Source organism: Herpailurus yagouaroundi, unplaced genomic scaffold (assembly GCF_014898765.1).
Source record: "Herpailurus yagouaroundi ecotype Mexico unplaced genomic scaffold, PumYag 211, whole genome shotgun sequence".
Taxonomy (NCBI): domain Eukaryota; kingdom Metazoa; phylum Chordata; class Mammalia; order Carnivora; family Felidae; genus Herpailurus; species Herpailurus yagouaroundi.
Window position 1 is genome coordinate 5,138,517 of NW_024412442.1, and position 22,077 is coordinate 5,160,593.

General features: G+C 42.7%; 1 protein-coding gene across 6 annotated transcripts in view; it reads right to left on the reverse strand.

Moving 5' to 3' along the window:
- Nucleotides 1-22,077, reverse strand: part of PRKG1 (protein kinase cGMP-dependent 1) — a 1,163,528-nt gene that overhangs the window by 131,886 nt on the left and 1,009,565 nt on the right. For 5 of the 6 annotated variants that reach the window (XM_040454314.1, XM_040454315.1, XM_040454316.1 and 2 more), the window contains one exon: nt 9,209-9,274. In XM_040454314.1, coding sequence (XP_040310248.1) covers nt 9,209-9,274 — 66 coding nt within the window. Of the gene's footprint in view, nt 1-9,208; nt 9,275-14,813; nt 15,019-22,077 lie in introns of those variants that run through there. The other variant, XM_040454319.1, reaches the window with a different exon arrangement.

A 22,077-nucleotide genomic window follows, 5' to 3' on the forward strand; every position in this document is an offset into this window, starting at 1 on the left:
CGACTTACTATGCAAGCCAGGTAAGTGCTGGAGTCCAGGCCTCACAGATGCTTTCAGGAAATCAATGAACTGAAATAATAAACTCACTGTTTTAATTCGGTGATTCAACTACCTAGCCACAGCGGGGGTTTGAAGCAGTGAGGTCAGCAGCCATCTGCAAGTCAAGGATTTTACTCACTTATCTTTTTTTTTTTCTCAGAAGCAGCAGAATTCATTATGGATTTAGTTCAATGAGAATATTTTAGCTCAAGTCACAAACTGTCAATAATACCATTACTGTTTGTTCATTTTCATTATTATGAGCCTCTTGAACCAACTCTCTCTTTTTATGCAGTTAAAACATGTTTATGTATTTATTTAGAGAGAGAGTGCAAGCTGGGGAAGGGCAGAGACAGAGGGAGAGAGACGGCGAGGGGGTGGGGAGTAGAATCCCAAGCAGGCTCTGCTCTGTCAGCACACAGCCTGACAAGGGGCTTGAACTCATGAAACCTGAGATCATGACCTGAGCTGAAATCAAGAGTTGGACACTTAACTGACTGAGCCACCCAGGCGCCCCTCTTTGTACGCATTTCTATTCATCACAGCACTGACCCTAAGGCTCAACGTGGAGCGGGCACTCACTATGTGCTTGTTGAATTAATCCATGCATGAGTTTTCTATCTTGGTAATTCAGGTCATAGCGTAATTCAGGTGAAAAAAGCACTAAAGCCGAGGTCATGAGGGCTATGTTGCAATCCCATCACTGGCAGTAAAGACCTTGGATGCGCCATATTCCCTCTGAGACCTACCTTTCTCGTTTCTAAACTAAAGAATTTGGAAGACAGGCTTTTCCGAGTCTCATTAAGTTACAAAATTCTAAGATACAGCATTAGAAGACAAGAATGTAATTGTATTATCCATCTTTATTAAATATTTTTAAACAGTGGGATTTGAGGGCATCTCTGGTCCTTGATTCCGTCACTTCTAAAATGAAACTGACCTGTACAGGGATTCACAAACTATGACCCTTGGGCCAAATGACAGACTGTAAGCCACAAAGTTCAAAATATTTACTGTCTTGCCCTTTACAGAAAATCTTTGTCCAGCCCCAGCTTCTAAGGTCTCTCCCACTTTTCCTTCTCAAATCTCTGCTATGACTTTCTAACGAATCCACTTGCCATCTAAAGGTTCTTAACAAAGTTTTTCAAACAAAGAAATGTAGCGCATTCTGATTAATGACGTACCAACATATTAAGGACATCGGACTTCCTTGATTTTGAACAGAGTCAGAAGGTTACAAAAGGGGACTGTTAGAACCCCCGTGGGTTCATGACTTAAGAGGTTAAAGCCGGAAGTTATCCATACAGCAGGGATAAAAATAAGTAATATAATAGTTACATATTTGCCTTTAGATCCCCAGCTGCTAGACGTCTGAGTGGCTGACATACGGCAGGTAACCAGTAAGTTCTAGTTGGGCGGATGAAGAAAGGGGTTGTGCCTTCTCAAATCGCTCTCCAGTGATGCTAGGCATCATTTCTCTAAGGACTTGCAGTAGGAGAAAGAGGTACCATTCTAAAGCACCGAGCAGGTACATGTGACAAAGTGCTGTCCCATCCACTTCTCTCCATTATTGACACCACAAATATGGTCCCTAGATACGCTTTTCTCTAGTGGAAATGTGTTTATTTTGTACTCAGCTCACGCTTCCTCAGGGCGTGCTGCAATTCAACTCACATCATCAAATGGAGTAAATATCATGTCTCTCTTTCTTCTCAACTTCTGGATTTTATCTTTTCTCCTTCATATTTTTTTTAGAAGGCACACCAATCAATAACAGCGCCATAGAAAAAGACAAGCCCAAATGATCGCAGCCGATATACCTTGCTAGGATTATACGTGGTTTTTGTGATCAGCCTGCAAATATCCTCACATCGCCCCAGATTTCACTCTGGAAAACGAACCAACATAAAATCCATCTAGGCTGTAGGAAAGACTGAGGCTGTGAAATATTTTAAGTTTATCACCCTATCAGTTGACCAATGTGACGACAGGCAGTGTAGCATGTGGTCCCTGTAGTCCTATCGTGTGAACACAGAATGGCAAGTTATATAAAGACAAGGACACAGGTGACCTAGCGGGGCAAACACCACTGGGTGCGTGGGCCTTCATGAGACTGACCTGGCTGGTGGGGTCAGAAGGGTGCCTGAAGGAGCCTGCTGTCCCCAAATCCTTCCTCTACTGGCCTCCCTCATGGCACCTGAAATACTAAGATCGTTTGGATTTTTAAGATTTCTCCATCTTTGGGGTATGTCGCCAAAATGCAAATAACTTGCAAAGAATCATCTTATTTTCTAATTAGCCGTTACTTAAATTAATGCAAGCCTAACGTGAAGTCCTACAGAATGCAGGAGTTGAAATAAGATGACCGAGGATCAAAAACAAAGAAAGCTTAACGGCACCTGGGTGGCTCAGTTGGTTAAGCGTCTGACTCTTGATTTCAGTTCAAGTCTTATGGTTCGTGAGTTCAAGCTGGACTGTCAGTGCTGAGACTGCTTGAGATTCCCTTTATCTCTGTGCCCCTCCCCTCCCTCTCTCTCTCTCTCTCTAAATTAATAAATAAATAAACATTAAAAAAAAAAGACATCTGAGCACAGCATGGAGGGAAATCCGAACAGGACTACTGGGGGCCCCCCTCAATCCTATGACATCATTTAAGTCAGGGGTTGGCAAAACTATGCCTCGCAGGGCAAATTCAGCCCGTTGTTTTCCTCACATGGCCATTAGCTAAGCATGATTTTGACATTTTTAAATGGTGGAAATACAAAAAAAAAAATCTCAAAAGATGAGTACTACTTAACACCTGAAAAGAATATAAAATTCAAATTTCAGTATCCATAAACAAAGCCAACTGGAACACGGCCACGCTCTTCCATGTATGTGCTGCCTTTGGTCCATTTTGCATTACAGCGGAGCTGGGTAGCTGCAACCAAGAACAATGGGTCCACAAAGCATTAATATTTACTAGCTGGCCCTTTTTAGAGAAAGTTTTCCAACCTCTGGTTTAAGTCCTACAGCTCTGGCTTCATACTCAGAAAATAAAACTTGTGCGGTTAATACCCCCCGCCATTTTTTTGGGCAGTTTAGCGATCATCTGCTCCTCCTTGAGCTCAGCCCCAACACCAGTTGCTTACCAGAAACACATCAAGCACCCCCCCCATGAGAGAAGCTGGATAAATGTGACATTTTTCTGTATGTTTCCATCTCCTCTGACATTCTGAGTCCTCATACAGGAGGCTTCCTGGCTCCTGTCCGGCTGACTCACTGATATACCTAGCCCAGGGCACGGATGAAGTGGATTTAATATTTCCGTTTATTCTTCTTTGAACGTGGAGTTGAACACCTGAAAAGCCCCAACAAAGACAAGTGGAGGAAGGCACCGATCCACTGGAGGCAAGAAGGCTGGGGAGAAATCAGGACAGAGACCAGGTCAGAAGCAAGGTCTCTAGAGACTGATGTAGGTGTGGCTAAAGAGCTGGAAACCAGTACTAGAAAGAACTAGACGTGGAGGGCAGGGTGGCTGGAAGATGGAGATTTTGCTACTGGCACTGGCAGAGGAACAAAGAACACCCTGTCACATAGGCCCAGATTTGTCCCTAACTGAGCTGACTCTATATAATGAGTTTTCAGACCTATGGTTGAATTTGTGTCTTGTGGATGTCCACAGTCCAGGTATCTGACACAGGACGCAGGTATTAACTGTTATTTTTCTTAATGAATACACATAAAATTTCCTATAGTCTAGTTCTAACCCCATTTTTAATACCTATGGCCCTGCGTGGGTATTGAGAAACAGCATTCAGTTTACCTGTTCCGGTGACTTTTTCTCATGGTCCAGTCTTTCCTGGGAAGCTGTTTGCTTCCCCATTTTTAATGTGCCTTGGGACCATCCTTAGACTTACGAGTTGCTTCCTAAGCACCAGTCTAGCAGCTCGAGTCTTGTTCCTCTTTTAAATAGATGGCAGAGATAACGCCTCTTACACAGGAGGCAACATGAATTCTAGGAGGTTAAAAACCTTGCTTCCCTGATCCACAGAGATCTCTCCGTTTCTGAGACTGACTGCCATTTGCAATGTCCTGTAATCTGATATTTGAGACTCCCTCCTAATCTCATTATTTTTATACACAGCATGCTTGTCTTCCTCTAGGCTAGTTCTTGGTCTCCATCCCCAGCTCCGTCTCAATGACACCTGAGTCCTGTGTCAGGCCACTACAGCCCCCAAAGTGAGATCAAATATCCCAAGTGTCAGTGATGAAAAGGTTAGCACATAACGGTTTGCAAATTATTTTAGTGATGCCTAGACTCCCATGTGGCGGGGGTGGGGGTGGGGCGCTTAGGCATCACCTGGAATGATTTAGAGGGACAGAGGGAAGACTTTTGGGTACTCTGAAAGCTTCACCCCCACGGAACCAGAATAGTTGTTGCTTTCTTTCTAATTGATTTTCTTTAAGCCACAGATACGGTAAAGCCAAAGTCTGAAAGCAATGGTAATGAGGTGTTATTTTAGCTTGAGATTACCAGGGTTCTAGTCAAAATAATTAGCAGTGTGATACAAGAATTGACCAATCAGAATGGATACTAGTCCTGGGGTCTGCCAGAAGTTAGCTTTTAGTTGTTGGATTGAGGAGAGATTGGGAGAGTCCTGGGTGGGGGAATCAGATGACCAGAGCAGTAGAGGGTGAGAAGAGACACACAGGGAGCTCAGACCACTGCTCTTTCCTAACCAATATGAAAACATTTCAATTTTCATAACCAGTTTGCCTATGTCTTGGAAATTACACACTAAATCAGGGATAGAGTCAGGACTTACTTAGACCTTAATTTCCTGGGGAAAAATATAAAACTCTTTAATACTAGTAGTTATGCTGCCATTTTTAACAATGATCTCAACATGTAAAAATATAGTCTTTCTTCAATTTCTAGCCACATCAACAACTCATGTCAGTAAAGTAGTAGGGTACTGCCTAACTGATTACAAAACATTCTAACGTACTTATTTTCACGGATTCTGAAAAAAGAGGTGCTAAAGACACCTAATCATTTTTTAAATATTCGAAAATTGTGTTAATGGAAACAGAATGGCCTGTTAGACAAATATCGCTTTGCAGTCAATTTGCAACTTCTGGAATCACTGCAGACAGTTACAAAGATCAGGATGAGGCTACAAGACCCGAATCAGCAGATTCGTGGGACCACCAGGTATCGGTGTATCATTTTCTAGTTCGTCAAGGAGCGTTTTTTTTTTTTTTTTTTTTTTTTTTTTTAAGAGAAATTCTGCCATGCATGATTAGTTACAATAGTGTGCTTTTGCTTTCCCTCTGGAATGATAAAGCATAATCACGGGCTTCTGTAATGTGGTACCGCGCTTGTAAATTTGTGAAAGAAGCTCCTTTTGTTGACAGGTCTAATGTCTGCCATCTGTTTGCATGGGATGAAGCCCGGGTGCTCCCCTAATTGGCCATAAATTAGGTGCCAGCAGCAGGCTCCTGACAGGAGGCTTCAGTTACAGTTTGGTTGTTTTTCAAGCTGTGAATTTGACATTTGGTGGGAAGAGCAACTTCCCTTCTAAGAGTGCAGAAATGCGTGTGGTGAGTTCTACGTGCAGGCTCCCTTCTGTAGGTTTCTGTTGAAAGACCGCTCTCGAGGTGTCCTCTCAGTGTGTGTTCCTAAGGATAAACTTCTGCCAATTAGATGGAAAAATTGGCAAATCAGAGGGGCTCCTGTGTCTTCTGCAAGAAAAGGAGACCGTGTTTACTGAACGCTTGCTCCACATCCTATGCTGTGCATGGACCTGCGTGTACAATAAACCGACCTTCCCACCAAGCTCACATTGCGGTAATGTGAGCTTATTTTGCAGGTAGGGAAACTGAGACTTAGAATTTAAGTAACTGTCCCTATTAAGTATTAGGCAACGGCCCAAACATGATGCAGGCACGATCCAACTAGTGAATTCTGTTTTGACAAAGCCCATGCACTGCCCGGCGCAAAGCGTGTATGACCACATTTGAGAAAAAGAGAAAATTCGGACGAGGGCCAAAGTATGTGCACGATGCTATGTGGTGCTCCTTCAGTCCTCAGGCCCACAGTTAACTAAATTGAAGAAGCAGGACCAGATGGCCCACAAAAATCCCATCTACTTTGTTTCTCTGATGTATCTGGGCTTTATCATTTACCAGGAAATCTTATCAAGTTATTAAACTTCTATGGGCTTCCATTTCCTCTCCTGTTGACCATCCTGCCTACCTTCCAGCTGGGATGCCATGCATGTGAAAATTCCCAAATTATAAACGACTGTAGGGATATAAACTGATGGGATACCCTAGTCACCTGGCACATCCTCAGCCCCACCCCCACTCCCTCCCTGGCCAGATTTTCTCGCTTTATACTTTATTTTGTTAAACATTTTATTTCTAAGTCGTCTTTGCGTCCCGTGTGGGGCTCGAACTCATGACCCTGAGATCAAGAATCAGATGCTTTTCCAACTGAGCCAGCCAGATGCTCTTCTTGCTCTATGTTTTAGAGACAAGGTCAAGACCATATTGGGCTCCCATAGCTTTCCTTATCTAAATCTCTACAAATTTTCTACTTCTCCTCTTAGAAAATAGAAGAAAAGAAAAGCACACAGTCTCCAAGTATTCTTTCCTTGTTTGCCCACAATTTCCTCCCCTGTGGCCCCATTTCCATCAAACGGTCCCTCTAGTATTTCATTTCCTCCATTTTCCCGGATGCATGTATGTACTCATCACAAGGACGCTCTCCAAGACCCGCCAATGCCTCATGTTCCCCCTTCCTTTCCCTTCCCTCCCTCCTTCCCTCTTTTCTTTCTTTCCTTCCTTCCTTCCCTCCCTCCATCCGTTTCACCAAGTTCTTGAAAGAAAGAACCCTTAGTCTGGGTGGTCTAACTTCCTCAGCACCCACTTGCTCTCTGCAACCTGGACTCCATTCTCACCACTTGACTGAAGCTTTTTTCTCCCAGGCTCCTGAACTATCGGCCTTTTCTCTATCTGTCTGCCTCCTGGCTTCCACTTGGATTGGACACTGCCGACTGTCCTTCCTCTCTTGGATCTTCCCTTGGATTCTGAGGTTTTACGTACCTGCTCTGAGAGCTGACACCTCAGTTCTATTCACTGGTGTGTCTTCTCCTGCCTCTTCCTTCAATGTAACAATTTTCCCAAATCTTAACCTTGGTCCTTTTATCTTTATTCTTTGACACAATTCCGTCCAGTCCCATGGCTTCAGCTGCTAACTCTAGGTAAGCAAATTTGAAGTCAATTTTAAGTTAACTCCGACAAGAGTTCTTGTCCCACCTTTTCTATCTCCTGCAGAGCATCTGTTCTTGAGTGTCCCATTGGTACGTCAAGTCCATTATGTTTTTGAGGGAATACCACTGTGCCTCCCAAACCGACTCTCCTGTACATCTTCTAGATCATCTCTCAATCCTGACTACACCCCTAGTTTCTTCCTTGCCCTTTCCTTTCGGTCAAGGAGCAAGCCCTTTGGTTTTACCTTTTCATCCTAATGCATTTGTCTCCTCTAGCCGGTCTCATGACCACCATTTGGGCTGACAGATACTAACCATATATCCCCGCTCCTACTTCACCCGTAACACATTTTACAGAGCCTTCTGGGATCATTCTACCAAATGCAGTGATACAGTGACGGACACTATTTGGTTGCCTAAAACCGTCAGTTACCCTCACCCCGACAAAGAGTGTTCTTGGTGAACCGGCCCCAGTGTGTGTATGAAGCACCCGTCGCAGCACTGCCTCCGGCCGCCCTCACCCAGCCCCACGCCGGCACGCTGCCACGGTTCCCTGCTCCCTCGCGAGGGTCGCTGTGTGGTTCACTCTGCTCATCTTGCCTCTCCTGTGCTTTCCAGACCCACCTAATCACAGCGCAAGCGCGTGCTCTGGACCCTTCCTATTTTCTGCCTTGTGCGGAGGCTACATCTTCTCTAGTAGAAGCGAGCCCCCCAAACCGGCATCTGTGCTGCCCCTCGGACTCTTCTCACAGCACCAAACACAAGACCTTGTTCTCAGTAGATCCTCAGAAAGTCGAGAGGCGAACGAAGCAAAGGATGACCAGGTGATATTGTTTCTGGGAACCAGATAAAGAGCATCGGTGTCAGACGTCGTTCTGCGGCTGTGTTGCCGCTCTGGTTCTAGAGACCCAGGGCCGAGGGGTCTCCAGAACTGAGATGTGGGGATCGAGCGGGACCCCTCTTCCCCTAGAGCTCACGAAGCTCAACATTCAACTCCATCATTCCGGACTGCTCACATCTGGCCCCCAGTGGCATGTCCCACTGACACAGCCTCTTCCGGCCCCACGGCTGCTAATGGGGTGCTTTACACTGCTTTCCCTTGGGCCAGGCACTTGGCTTTTCTGATCGACTTATCCACAGAAAGGCGGTGAGAAAGAGCCTGGAGGACTGCCTGCAGACAGTGCACCCCCAGGCCCTTGGAGAGTCTGCAATCCGACCCTTGTAGTTAACCGAAAAAGCCCTTGGGCCATGAGACTAGCAAGGCCAGAATGCAGAGAAGGAACAGGGGTAGGCATCACCCACACTTTTAATAACCCCAAATATATACCTCTGTCTAAAATGACGTTTTCTCCAAAGGCATCTTCCTTAAATACTTATAGAAGTCTGGGGGTGGGAGCCTAGAGATAAGTAAAGCAGGCTGGAGGAACGGTCCACGTCTTAATAATGATACGAGTAACACTGTACATTCTATAATAGTGATAATGATTATCAGTACTATGAACATTTATACCAATAGCTAGCATTGTTAAGATTGTCCAAAGTAAAGAAAACAAAAAACCAGACAAACAGAAACAACACTGGGACCCACGCTTTCCTCACGCGCCCTCCTTAATCCTCACATCTTTGTGAACAAGTGCATCATCGCCCGTGTATAAACCGGCTAACTGCAGTGAGGCTCCTAACGGTTACGCACCCGGCGAAAGATCTCAAGGGCAGAAGGGACAACAGGGAGTGAGAATTCCTTCCCATTCCAAGAAAAACAGGGAATGAGCATCAAACATAAAACTCATTTGAAAATGAAACAACATAAAACAAGTGTTAATAACTCCATAAAACGATGTGTACTTCGAAGAACTGAGGTACGCCACTGACAGGTGCGTGTAGGACGCATAATAAAGCAATGTACTCACTCTCTGTCGATGACCAGGCAGGTCACAGCCTCTGCAGCGATTACGTTGGCTGTCCTCACATCCTCCCTAGGTAAAAAAGAGAGACAGAGATTAAAGTAAAATCATTTTTACTATCAAAGAGAAGGGTTCACTGCGATTAATTTCAGGAAACAAGGTAAATCACGTGTACCTCTCAGATTTATCCACCCCTAGGGTTAAGCTTCGTTCATGTTTGAAATTTGTCCTGAGGAACCACCTTACTTTTACCATTGATCCCACAAATCCTATAGCTAATAATCCAGGAGTTATAATTTTCAGTCTTAAAGTTTCATTTTTAGAAGTGAAGCAAATTTTACATCATCATTCCCAGTGCTCTTTGGGGAATGAAGGAATTAACTGGATCGTGACAAGGACGGTAATGGACAGGGTAATTTGAATTTTGAGAGGATGGGCAGATATATTTCTGAGCATTGAGTATCTAATCCGTTTGTGTATGAATTTATTACTATAACCTTGGGAACAACGGATCTGTTTTAACTATCACCTTGAGACCCTGTTTTTATGTGGCTAACCTTTTGACAACTTATAATACACAGTTATTCATCTATACCAGAAGAGTATTTGACAAATTTTAATCACTCTGATTGAAATATATATATACACACACATATATATATACATTATATATATATATATACACACACAATATATATATACATATATATATATATATACACACACACATACATACATACAAACACACACACATACACATACACGGTTTCTTTGCAAGCATCCAATTTGTCACTTCAGGCATATCTACCAACCTCTTAAACCTTTAAAAATTTGTTCTTGTATTTCTCATCTTACCCAGAGGTCTAAGATTTTGTAAATTAACATTCACATTTCATTCTGAGCTACTAAAAATTTCATAGCATTACTGCATGGAAACATTAGGTTATACTTGAAAATGTACTCCTTTTCCTGGAAAAGTAAAATTTCTAAGTTAATATAATTAATGATAAATACAAGTTTGAAATACACTAAAGAGAACATACACAGAAATAACATAGTGTTAATAATACATTCTAAAAATCATAATCCAAACATCATAGGTCTCTAATAATAGGCTTTTCAAGTCTTGGAAACAAAGATGCACTCGCTGAATTTTTATGTTTTCAAAATACACTACATTCTCACAGATAGGTCTGAACTCAGTAAATTTTCCACTGATCTTTTGTCTTCCACTGTTGCTACACCATGCTATTAAAATTACGGTTGCTTTACAAAAACCATCAGTACTAAGTATTTGGTAAACAAGTTCCCCCCCTACTAAAATTATTTTTCAGAGATATCTTGGGGCACCTGAATGGCTCAGTTGCTTAAGCATCCGACTCTTGATTTCGACTCAGGTCATGATCCCAGGGTCACGGGATCAAGCCCTGAGTCGGGCTCTGGGCTGATGGTGCAGAGCCTGCTTGGGATTCTCTCTCTCTCCTCTCTCTCTTTCCTTCAGAAACAAACATTAAAAAAGAAAGAAAAGAAATATCTTGAGGATACTGTTAAGCTTTCATACTTCACAGAGACTTTAAAATCATTTTTCCACTTCTAAGGGAACCCACGTTGGCCTTCTGGTAGAGCTGTATTACATTTATACATTGATTTCAGAAGAAGGACTTTAATTATACTAATTTCCCATACAATGCATGACATAACACTCTTCTTGTGTGGAGAGGTGTTCTTAGATCTTTAAGTAAGATTTCTTAATATTTTTTGCTAGATCTGGATATTTTTAAAAAAAGAATTCTGGGGTGTTTTATATCAATGCTTTCTCTTAATGAAAGCAATGTTTCTATTTCTGTTTCTCATTGGTTATTGCTATTAAAGGAAAGAAGCTATTGATGAATGTGTATTTAAAAAATTTTTTTTTACATTTATTTATTTTTGAGAGACAGAGTGTGAGTGGGCGAGGAGCAGAGAGAAAGGCAGACACGGAACCTGAAGCAGGATCCAGGCTCTGAGCTGTCAGCACAGAGCCTGATACGGGGCTCGAACGCACGAACCATGAGATCACGACCTGAGCTGAAGTCAGACGCTTAACCGACTGAGCCACCCAGGCACCCTGATGATTGTATACTTTTTATCCACGTGTCATACTAAGCTCTCTTCTGACTGTGCAACTTTTATTAGGGTCTAGACAGCTCCCAGTAGGATTCTACCAGCGTCTCCCTCACATCCCCACCCTGCAGCCAAAGCGGCCACCTTTGCTATCTGCTGAATGCTTCACGTGCCTCGGTGAGGACTCCCTCACTTGCCCTCCTGGCCTGGGAGGTGCTTCCCCAACTCCTTGACTAGCTCACCCCTGCTGACCCTTTAGATCTCGGCCCACGCATCCCTGCATCAGTGAACTAGAAGCAACCAGCCCAGGCTCCCTTTTCACCTGTGCTCATGGCCCTCCGTACCTCTCCACCCAAGCACCTGTCAGTCTGCAACTTAGACCTTTATTTGTGCGGTCACTGGGTTGATGATTGTATCCCCCTCCCCCTAAACCACAGGAGGGCAGTTCCCTGGCTGGTTTTCCTCCCTGTTTTACCCAGAATGCTGGCCACGTGGGAGGTGCGTAGAAGGTATGTAGTACAAGACGGCACAGCCTGGAGCCCATGGGCAGGACAGCACAGAGCCGGCTTTGGACTCGCACTGTCCTCGTTTCAGGAGACAAGCTACAAACTATGCGAAAGCCTCAAGTGTGGGAACGGTGGGAACGGTAAGCCTGCCCCCTCACTGCCGGGTATTCAATGCGATCAAGGGACGTGTATCCTGATGCCCAGCCGGTGGACAGCAGCGTGTTCTTCCATGTATCTTGATTCTTCTCACCTCCTGTGCGGCCACGCTGTCCGGCATCTTACGAAACACTCCTACTCAACAGAGCGCAGCTTTTCTTTCGGCTCCGAGGGAGCAGACAATATATTTTCAACTCCATCATCGCTTTCTGAGCAGGAATTTTCAGTGAAGCGGATGCCATGGGCAGAAAACCTCACTAATACACCATTAGGTCTTTCATTTATCAAGCGAATAACTTATTTCTTAGGAGACTGTTCATGATGGTATGTTGCTATACCTCGCTGCTAGTCTAAAAAAGCCAAAGAACAGAACTCCTATCATAGCTTTGTAGAAAACATATTAAATCTGAATTTTCCTAAAATATATTACCATCTTGACAATTTAGAAATTGCTCACAAAGTCCTTAAAATAGAACATATACAAAATAATGCTTTCTTTTTTTTTTTTTTTTTTTTACGTTTTATTTATTTTTGAGACAGAGAGAGACAGAGCATGAACAGGGGAGGGTCAGCGAGAGGGAGACACAGAATCTGAAACAGGCTCCAGGCTCCGAGCTGTCAGCACAGAGCCCGACGCGGGGCTCGAAATCACGGACCGCGAGATCATGACCTGAGCCGAAGTCGGCCGCCCAACCGACTGAGCCACCCAGGCGACCCAATAACGCTTTCTTTTGAATGTATTCTCTACACATATTAATTTTAAAGTGATTTCATCACAAATTTCCAATATTTGAAGATGTTATTATGTTTTCTGGCCTAAATTGGACATACTTTTTTAAATGAATGTAATTTTCTTGCAACAAGATAAAACACATAGACATTTTAAAATATAGATAAGAATGGGGCACCTGGGTGACTCATTCGGGTAAGTGTCCAACTTTGGCTCAGGTCATGGTATCACGGTTCATGAGTTCGAGTCCTGCGTTGGGCTCTGTGCTGACAGCTTAGAGCCTGGAGCCTGCTTCGGATTCTGTGTCTCCCTCTCTCTCTGCCCCTCCCCAACTTGCACTCTGTCTCTCTCTCTCTCTCTCAAAAATAACTAAAAATATTAAAAAATTAAATTAAATATACATGAGGAAAAGTAATTATCAGAAGAAACTATCAGTAGAAATTGGAAGTATTTTAAAAAGGAAAAATCTGAAAGTCATGCCCTACAATCAAGCTTAGTGCCTAGTAAAGTGACATATATCAAAACAGAGAAGTGGTGTAATATGGGGAAAAACAATATATTAAATATAAGATTATAACATTTGCTACTTATTATCTAGTATACAACAGGAACCATTTTAGTCAATTCACACAAATCTCATTTAATGCATAGAGCAGAGGGTAGTTATAGAATCTCAGATTTACACGTGAGGACAGAGGTTGGGTCACACGCCCCAAGTCAAACATAGCCAGTGAGTAGCTGCTGTGGAATCTGAACACAGATCTGGCTGGCTCGAGGGCTCACGTCTTTCCACAAAAGTCCACCGTGTATACACTCTGCTACCAGATTTCCATTCGACAATTCTCAGTGCATTCTAGTGCAAAATAACTTAGGAGCACCAAGTAGTCAGACGGTCCGTCTGTCATCATAAAAAATATATTCAGTTGTTAATAAAAACAGCATTAATAGGTTTATGGGTGCTCAGTTGCAAAGCTGATGCAATAAGCCATTTTGTTTCTCATATGGTTAGAGTTCCTCCCATCCATGGCTATGTTCTAGCCCTAATATGTCGCTTTATAATAACGTTACATTACAATAGGAAATTATTGAATGCCGACTTCATTCAATGCCGAACTCATATTGCCACTATGCTGTCATTGTAGCTCTACTATTTGGGTGCTTAATGTCATTGTGCCTGCTGACGCAGGTGTCCAGAAATGCTGTCTCTGAGTACCTACAGAGCCTGCTTCTGGGAGAGGCAAAATTCTATCTGATCTAGTATCGACATAGGTTAATCTCTTATTTCAGCAGGGACGGTACGGACTTCTAATGAGAGAATATTACTCACATAAGCAGACAATACAGTGGCTTACTGTGTCTGCTAATTTCCTTTGTAGGTCTAAGCAAATATTTGCATTGAGATATGAAATATTACATACTCCTGTGACGCGGAGGTCCTGAGAGCTCTATGTGGTTACTGAACTTATCTCTATCCACACACAACTGTTAGGATAGTGGCTTCGCACAGCACACCCGCCACGTTTGCAGGGGCTTCACGTAATACTGGTTTAGATGCCGGAAAGATTTTTAAAAACTGAGTTTTCCTTCATTTTTACTTTTTTGTCCGATCACGGTATTTGATAAATCCTAGCAGAAGAAGACATGAGATTTTTAAAGTCTCACTGACACCGACCACAAGATAATTCATAACTGGGATACGTTAACATACAAAATACATATTTAAAAAACATCCACCAGACTGCCTCTGAACCCTCAGCAGCTTCTTTATAGTAAATAAATGCACACGTGTCCAGCTAAGGGTCCAGGTCTAACACGCACGTTGTCTCTGAAGATCAAACCTCACACTCATCCATTTCTGTCCCTGCGTGTTAGTTGATTTCAGCGTGTCATTTAATAAACACGTACAACTGGAGAAGTCGCTACCGGTGGGAGGTTAACGGCTATTTCACAAACTTGCTACGCATTAATGAGAAATTACAGGCAAAGCTATGCGGTTTAGTAAGTAGCGTTCTCTTTTTTAAGCATTCTTGGAGGAGCTAGAAATTCCTTTCCGTGACATCACAGAGCATGAAAAACATCCAATGTATTTGCAAACCCAGTTTTTCCGTGCACTGACTCTGATATTCTTTGCACTTCGTCACCGGAGTCTTCGTCATCACTGTATCCCAAAGTGGAGTCACTGTCAGTATCGGAATAATCCATAGCAAGGGTTTACACGGACTCGTCTCGTCCCGAAGCGAGTTTCTTCTGCCTCATGTCTGCCGGAGAGCCCTATCGTACATCGATGGCCCAGGGGAACAAACACAGAGCATCTGAGGCCAAAGCAGGGCACGGTTCACGCAAAGGCACTGGCCCAGTAGGGGCTCTTCCTTTCCAAGCCGGGGCAATGTGACTCCTGGCAACAGAGCCCAGGCGTTCCCGCAGAGCCAGGCTCTGGAAATGGACACCACTCCAAGGGCTTGTGAGCTCACGGCAGCCCACGGCTCCCATTCTCCATCCGGGGCAGCCGCCGAGCCTCCCCGGTCCGGTGTGCCTCACGCTGGACAAAATGAACCTTTTCAGCTCAAAACTGAAGGCACGTGAGCTCACTGCCGGCAGGATGACAAACGGGAAGCAGCCACGTAAAGTAAAGGTGCACTTTGAATTAGTGAACTGCACTTGTGGGATTCATAGCAAATTCAACCGGGCCTTCAACTTTGAAAGTTTGGTCCCAGAGCAGAGAAGTGGTCTTGCCCAAAAAGCTGTACCCAGCTACTCGCTGACCCTACTTCCTATTTAGTCATCAAATTATTCCAGCACGATTTACACCTCCCACACTCTGTGAAGCGAATCAATACATGGCAAATAAGTGCACGTCTTGTAACCAAGGTTGGCACAGAGTCAGCAGCCAATCAATTTTAGCTTCCGGCGTCATAGCATCACTTGAAGGTCCTCTGGGACACCTGAGAAGCATGTGACCCGTTACACTTTCTACACGCTTCCTCCCTCCGTTTCTGTAATCAATCACTCTCTGAATTCTTTCTGACACCACCTCGTCCAGTTATTTTCCTGAATCCTTTACCTCAGTTCACTAACATATAGGGATTCCTCCAAAATTCTGTTTCTGGCCTTCTGTTGTGTTGCGCTGACTTCTCTCACTGGGGAAATGTCACATAATCTTATGGTATCAACTTTTGGTTTTATTTTGACTCCCAAGACTTGAGTTTAACCTTTACCCCTCTCCTCCTGGACAACTCGCTCTTGAAGCACCATTGCCCCCTTTAATTCAGACCCCACACATTTTCTCTTAACCTCAACCACTGGGTTCTTTGGGTTCCCTATGGCATCACCATTTGAGTCAATGACGTGACCATTCTTACATTTGCCCGGTCTCAGAAGATTAAACTCATTCTTCTCTCTTTCCATCACTGCATAGCTTTGGTCATACTGGCTCTCTCTCTCTCTCTTTCTCTCTGCCTTCTCTCTTTACCTATCCCTCCTGTCGCTTCTAGAGCTACTCCTCTATTTGGGCCATCACCATTCTTACCAGGAATGCTGATCTGGCCCCTTAACTGGCCTCTGTGCTCCAACTCTCTCTCCCACTTCCCATCTATCTCTCACTTTGTTGCACATTTTCAAATTTAAATCTGGTTGTGTCAACTCTTTGCCTGAGAACTTTCCAAGGAAATATCCAAAAAAGAAAAGTTTCTACACTGTTGTCTAGAGCTGGAAGTCCTCTGCTCTCTGACCTATCCCCTTTCTTTCTTTTTTTTTTTTTTTTTAAATTTTTTTTTTTTCAACGTTTATTTATTTTTGGGACAGAGAGAGACAGAGCATGAACGGGGGAGGGACAGAGAGAGAGGGAGACACAGAATCAGAAACAGGCTCCAGGCTCTGAGCCATCAGCCCAGAGCCCGACGTGGGGCTCGAACTCACGGACCGCGAGATCGTGACCTGGCTGAAGTCAGACGCTTAACTGACTGCGCCACCCAGGCGCCCCTGACCTATCCCCTTTCTAAGCACCATACAGACTATCCTCTGTTGCATTTGCGACAACAGTTTCCTTAAAAGACACCCACTGTCATCTCCATGGCTGTGCACATGAACGTGGCACTGCTAAGCTCCCTCGACTCCAGTTAACTGCTCACCCACGCACACGTCCACTGTCTTTCAGTAGCATTTGTAAAGGAAAAAAGTCCACGTAAGAAGTATGTCTGCCTATCGATTACAGAAACAATAATTAAAATAACAACAGAAAAGTGAGAGAGAAAAATACAAAGATAACCATGACGTCATCTGCCAGGAGACAACTAAGGTTAACACCTTGGCGAATAGCCTTCCAACACTTTCTTATTCTTCAGCATTCACATGTTACATGGGTGTAATTCTAACAGGTCGATAATTATTTTAACCAATATTTACTGAGGGCTATTACATTTTGCATGCCCGAATCTTGCAGTCTAGTGGGGACAGAAGTTAAATTAGTACACAAGCGTATAACTGAAAATGCCAGTCAAAGAGTCCGCAAGCAAAGCTATAATAAGGGAGGATCTCATTTGGAAATTCAGAGGACAGACACCCTTTCTGAGGACGTTGAACGCGAAGACCAGAATGAGGAGTTACCAAGGTGAGTCAGGAGATGTATTTTCTAGGAAACAGGTGTAACACAGGCAATATCCCAGAGGTAGGAAATGGCTTATTGTTAAGCCAAGAAGGCTGGCCTTCAGGGATTGAGGAAAAGAAGTCAGGGCACAGGAGAAACCAGACAGGAAGGCAGGACCGCATTGATCAGTGTCTGTGGGCTACTCTAAGGATTTATATATATATATTTTACTTTACATTTATTTTATTTTTGTAAATGTTCATTTATTTTGGCGGGGTGGGGGGAGGGAGGGAGGGAGGAAGAGGGCACAGAGAGAGGAGGACAGAGGATCCGAAGAGGGTTCTGTGCTGACGGCAGCGAGCCCAAGGCAGGGCTTGAACGCACAAACCATGAGAGAGATCATGACCTGAGCTGAAAAAGGATGTTCACGACTGAGCCATCCAGGTGCCCCTCTAAGGATTTATTGTTTAAAAAGAGATGGACTAAGTGAACATTTTTTTCCCTTTACCATAACACATAAAATCTTAAAAATTAGTTGGAAATCACAAGATCAATTAAAGGCAACGGCTCCTATGCTCTGATGAAATGAAGTATCAAGGACATCACTTTAGATGACTAATTTTACAACAGTGATGGCCTTTTCACTTTTAAAGTAGCTGTTGCTATACCCATGGATGTATTAAGACATATTATCTAAACAGAAAATATGACCCCGGCCCTTTAGAATCTTCCAACACGGAATGCAGGAGTAACGACAAAACAAATGCATAAAAATCACTAGTACTGAGAACATATACCAACTCACGGTCAACACCAGGACACTGCAGTCTGACGCAGGTTCATTTCCTGGAGCCCACCCAAGACAGTCTCTGTTTCTTATCCATAGTAGGGACTCATGACATGACCTCAAAAAGGCTGTTTTTGTAGGCAAAACAATTCCAAGCGTGATCCATAGAGTCACTCCAAAATTTGTTCTTCCTGGTGACCTTGGTAGATATTTCTATTCCCTGTGTTAATTCACTTCCTGAGAGGATGCACCTCCCATTGGATCAATACCCACGGAAGGTCACGATAAGTAAAAAGATGATGGATTTAGGAGAACTCAATTCTCACATTGTTTTTCATAAGACTTCGGCCGCATTGACAGCATACTGGATCTTTTAGGTGGCATGTGAACTTAGCATTCCTGACATGCTCCAATGACAATGAACATGGGTACTTATTAGACTGCACCAAATGAAATTGCCATTTTTGCACAGCTACTGGCAATGTCGTACGGTTCAACCTAATATATGGAATTCGTGAAAGAGTAGAACAAGCAGTTGCAGAGGAAGAAACACTGCTCTTTCTTAGTGACAAGGCTGAAGTTAGTATCAATAGTCATCCACGCTGTTCCCATATTCCGTATTTGAAGCTACACATACATTCTTCTGAATGCTGATGCATTTGATGGCTTTTGCTCGTCCATCTGGACATTAAAGACAGTTCTATATACATTCCTTTATGGCTAGGGTACGAAAGGACCGCTGAAGAAATTCCTGTTTTGTTTTTTTTTGTTGTTGTTGCTGTTGCTAGAGCACAAATAATATTTAGTCTGTACTCTGGCTTCAAGTAGTCAACGCTCTGGCAAAGTCTTACAAATTTAAAGAACATCTTCCTGGAGTGTATTTTTTGGAGAGAAGGAAGAGGTCACTCTTCTTGTTTATTCTGTTATTATTTTATGAGTTGTTTAGAAGTACAGGTTTAGATGTTATGCTGCCATTGCTTTCTTAGGGGCCCATTTGGTCTGTTTCTGAATGATTTAGGGGTGTTTTAATTTGAGAGGAAAAAAAGAAGACAGAATTTTCCTCTATTAAAATCTTTCAATAAAGTCAACCCTGGAGTACAACACAATAGATGTTTGTTCCTATACTCAAATCAGACACTCACTTTCCTCTTAACTCCTTGCTTCTGCTTCTCTGCACCATACTTCTTAATAGTCTAGATTAAAATAAATCTGGCTGTGGCTACTTTTCAGACAGTGACACATGTGATTCTGTAATGCATCTGGCCACAGAAAGTTTGTACTTTATTTATTTAATTTATTATTTTTTTGAATGTTTATTTATTTCTGAGACAGGAAGAGACAGAGCATGAGCGGGGGAAGAGCAGAGAGCGAGGGAGACACAGAATCGGAAGCAGGCTCCAGGCTCTGAGCTGTCAGCACAGAGCCCGACGCGGGGCTCGAACCTACAGACCACGACATCATGGCCTGAGCCAAAGTCGGACGCTCAACCGACTGAGCCACCCAGTTGCCCCAGAAAGTTTGTACTTGAGGAGAAGCTATTAACAGACCCGTTATTCCAAGTGTGCCTCACGGGTCATAAGTACTTTTAAGAAGAAAATGATTCAGGGGTGCCTGGATGGCTCAGTTGGTTGAGTGTCTGACTTCGTCTCAGGTCATGATCTCACAGTTTGTGAGTTTCGAGCCCCACATCGGGCTCTGCGCTGACAAGCTCAGAGCCTGGAGCCTGCTTCCGATTCTGTGTCTCCCTCTGTCTCTGTCCCTCCTCCACTCATGCTCTGTCTCTATCTCAAAAATTAATAAACATTAAAAAAATTAAAAAAAGAATAAAATGATCCACTAGTCTTTTTGTGTGTTTTCTGCATTCCACACAGCTGAAAAATAATGCTCCAATTTTCCCTATCTTTAAAGTAGAGGAAATGGAGTGTAATCAGAATGAGGGCTAGAAATGTGGTTCTAGTAAACCCCACTGAGGCTTGCTGGAAATGAATGTTAAGTTGCTTGGTCACATATTTCAAAGGACTTCTACCTCAATCGCCTTCAGCCTGGGAGTGCATCCTCTCCTATAAAGAATTCAAGGCAACATGTCAGGAAGAGTGTCTCTTATTTCTTGTTCCACTGCCAACTCAGCGTGTGACCTTGAGAAAGCACCCCATTGTCGGTGTCATTTTTCACGTAGGAAATGGTGGCTGAAATTAGTGCTCTGTTCTCCTCTGTAATTAGTTTTACCAATGTGGACACTTTTCAAAAATTCTAATTATCACGGTTTTCAATGCTCCTGAGATGATTCATCTTGAATCCAAGGATATTTCTCTAGACAGAAAAAGATCTGCTAAGCCTGTAATTGTGATCTACTATTTGAATATGTCAGTGACAAATCATGGCAGAGATTTTCATGTGAGCAGTATTTATTGGTAATTGGAAATGTATTTTCACATAGAAATTAGACATGTTCACGTGAAATAAGATACTCAAAATCAGAAGTCAAGAAAAATACAATAACATGTTTATAAAACCGTATTTTGATAATTAAAAATTAAAATGGAGATTTTAGGGGTACCTGGGTGGTTCAGTCAGTTAAGTGTCTGACTCTTGATTTCGGCTCAGGTCATGATCTCACGGTTCATGAGTTTGAGCCCCGTGTCGGCTCTGTGCTGACAGTGTGGAGCCTGCTTGAGATTCTCTCTCTCTCTCTCTCTCTCTCTCTCTCTCTCTCTCTCTCCCTCTCTCTCTCTCTCTTCCCCTTCCCCACTTGCTCTCTATCTCTCAGAGTAAATAAAAATAAACTTAAAAAATAAAATAAAATTGAAATTTTAATTGGGCTCTTTCAAAGAAAATAATATCTAGAATTTTATTTTATTATTAATTATCATTATTATTAGAATTTTTAAATACAGTTAAATATAAAAAAGATTCTTTCCTTTTTGGTTCTTGCTTCTCACATATTTCCTATTTTGCATTATTAGAATAAAGAGCTTGCTTTCTAAACAATATTCTTCAGTGATTTTAGAAGCCCGGTCATCTAATATGCTATAATTTTATCCAAAGTGAAGACTAACTTTGAATCACAGATAAACAGAAGAAACAACTTAATTGGTAAAGAAAGGAAACTCATGGCTATGTCTACACAATACCAATTTAAACAAAAAAAAAAATGCTAAAGTGAAACCACTACATACAAGGAAAAGTATTGGTGTTGGTCAGGAAAAGCAAGCAGGATATTAGATCTCTTGAATAAATCAATTTTACCAAGAAATTTAATAGATTATACTTGTACTATCTGCCCAGCTATTGTAATTTAAGCTATATGTATGATTTTAAATTGTTTTAAAATATTATATAGTTTAAATAATTGAGACCTAATTGCTTTAAAAAAATTTTTTTCAACGTTTTTTATTTATTTTTGGGACAGAGAGAGACAGAGCATGAACGGGGGAGGGGCAGAGAGAGAGGGAGACACAGAATCGGAAACAGGCTCCAGGCTCCGAGCCATCAGCCCAGAGACCGACGCGGGGCTCGAGCTCACGGACCGCGAGATCGTGACCTGGCTGAAGTCGGACGCTTAACCGACTGCGCCACCCAGGCGCCCCGAGACCTAATTGCTTTAATATGTAAAGAGTTTGTGTAAGTCAATAAGGATATAAAAATGACACCTCAGTTCGACAATGAGCAAATTTTATGGACACTTCATAGACAAGTATGAAAACACAAAACACAGGAAAGAATTTCAAAGGCCTATGAATGCTAGTGGTAAAAATGTCACCTAGTGTAATCTGTTTTGTAGATAATTCAGCACTATTTATTAATTTTTTTCTTGTAATTATTTGCCTCACACAGGCACTCACGTTTTGGAGAAATAATGATGTTAAATATTACTATAGTATTGGAATAACAATGTTGGAAATAACCTAAATATCCATCTATGTGAGATTGATTAAATAAAACTGTCTACAACAATTCAAGGGGATATTTTAAAAAGAAATCGTTGGGGCGCCTGGGTGGCGCAGTCGGTTA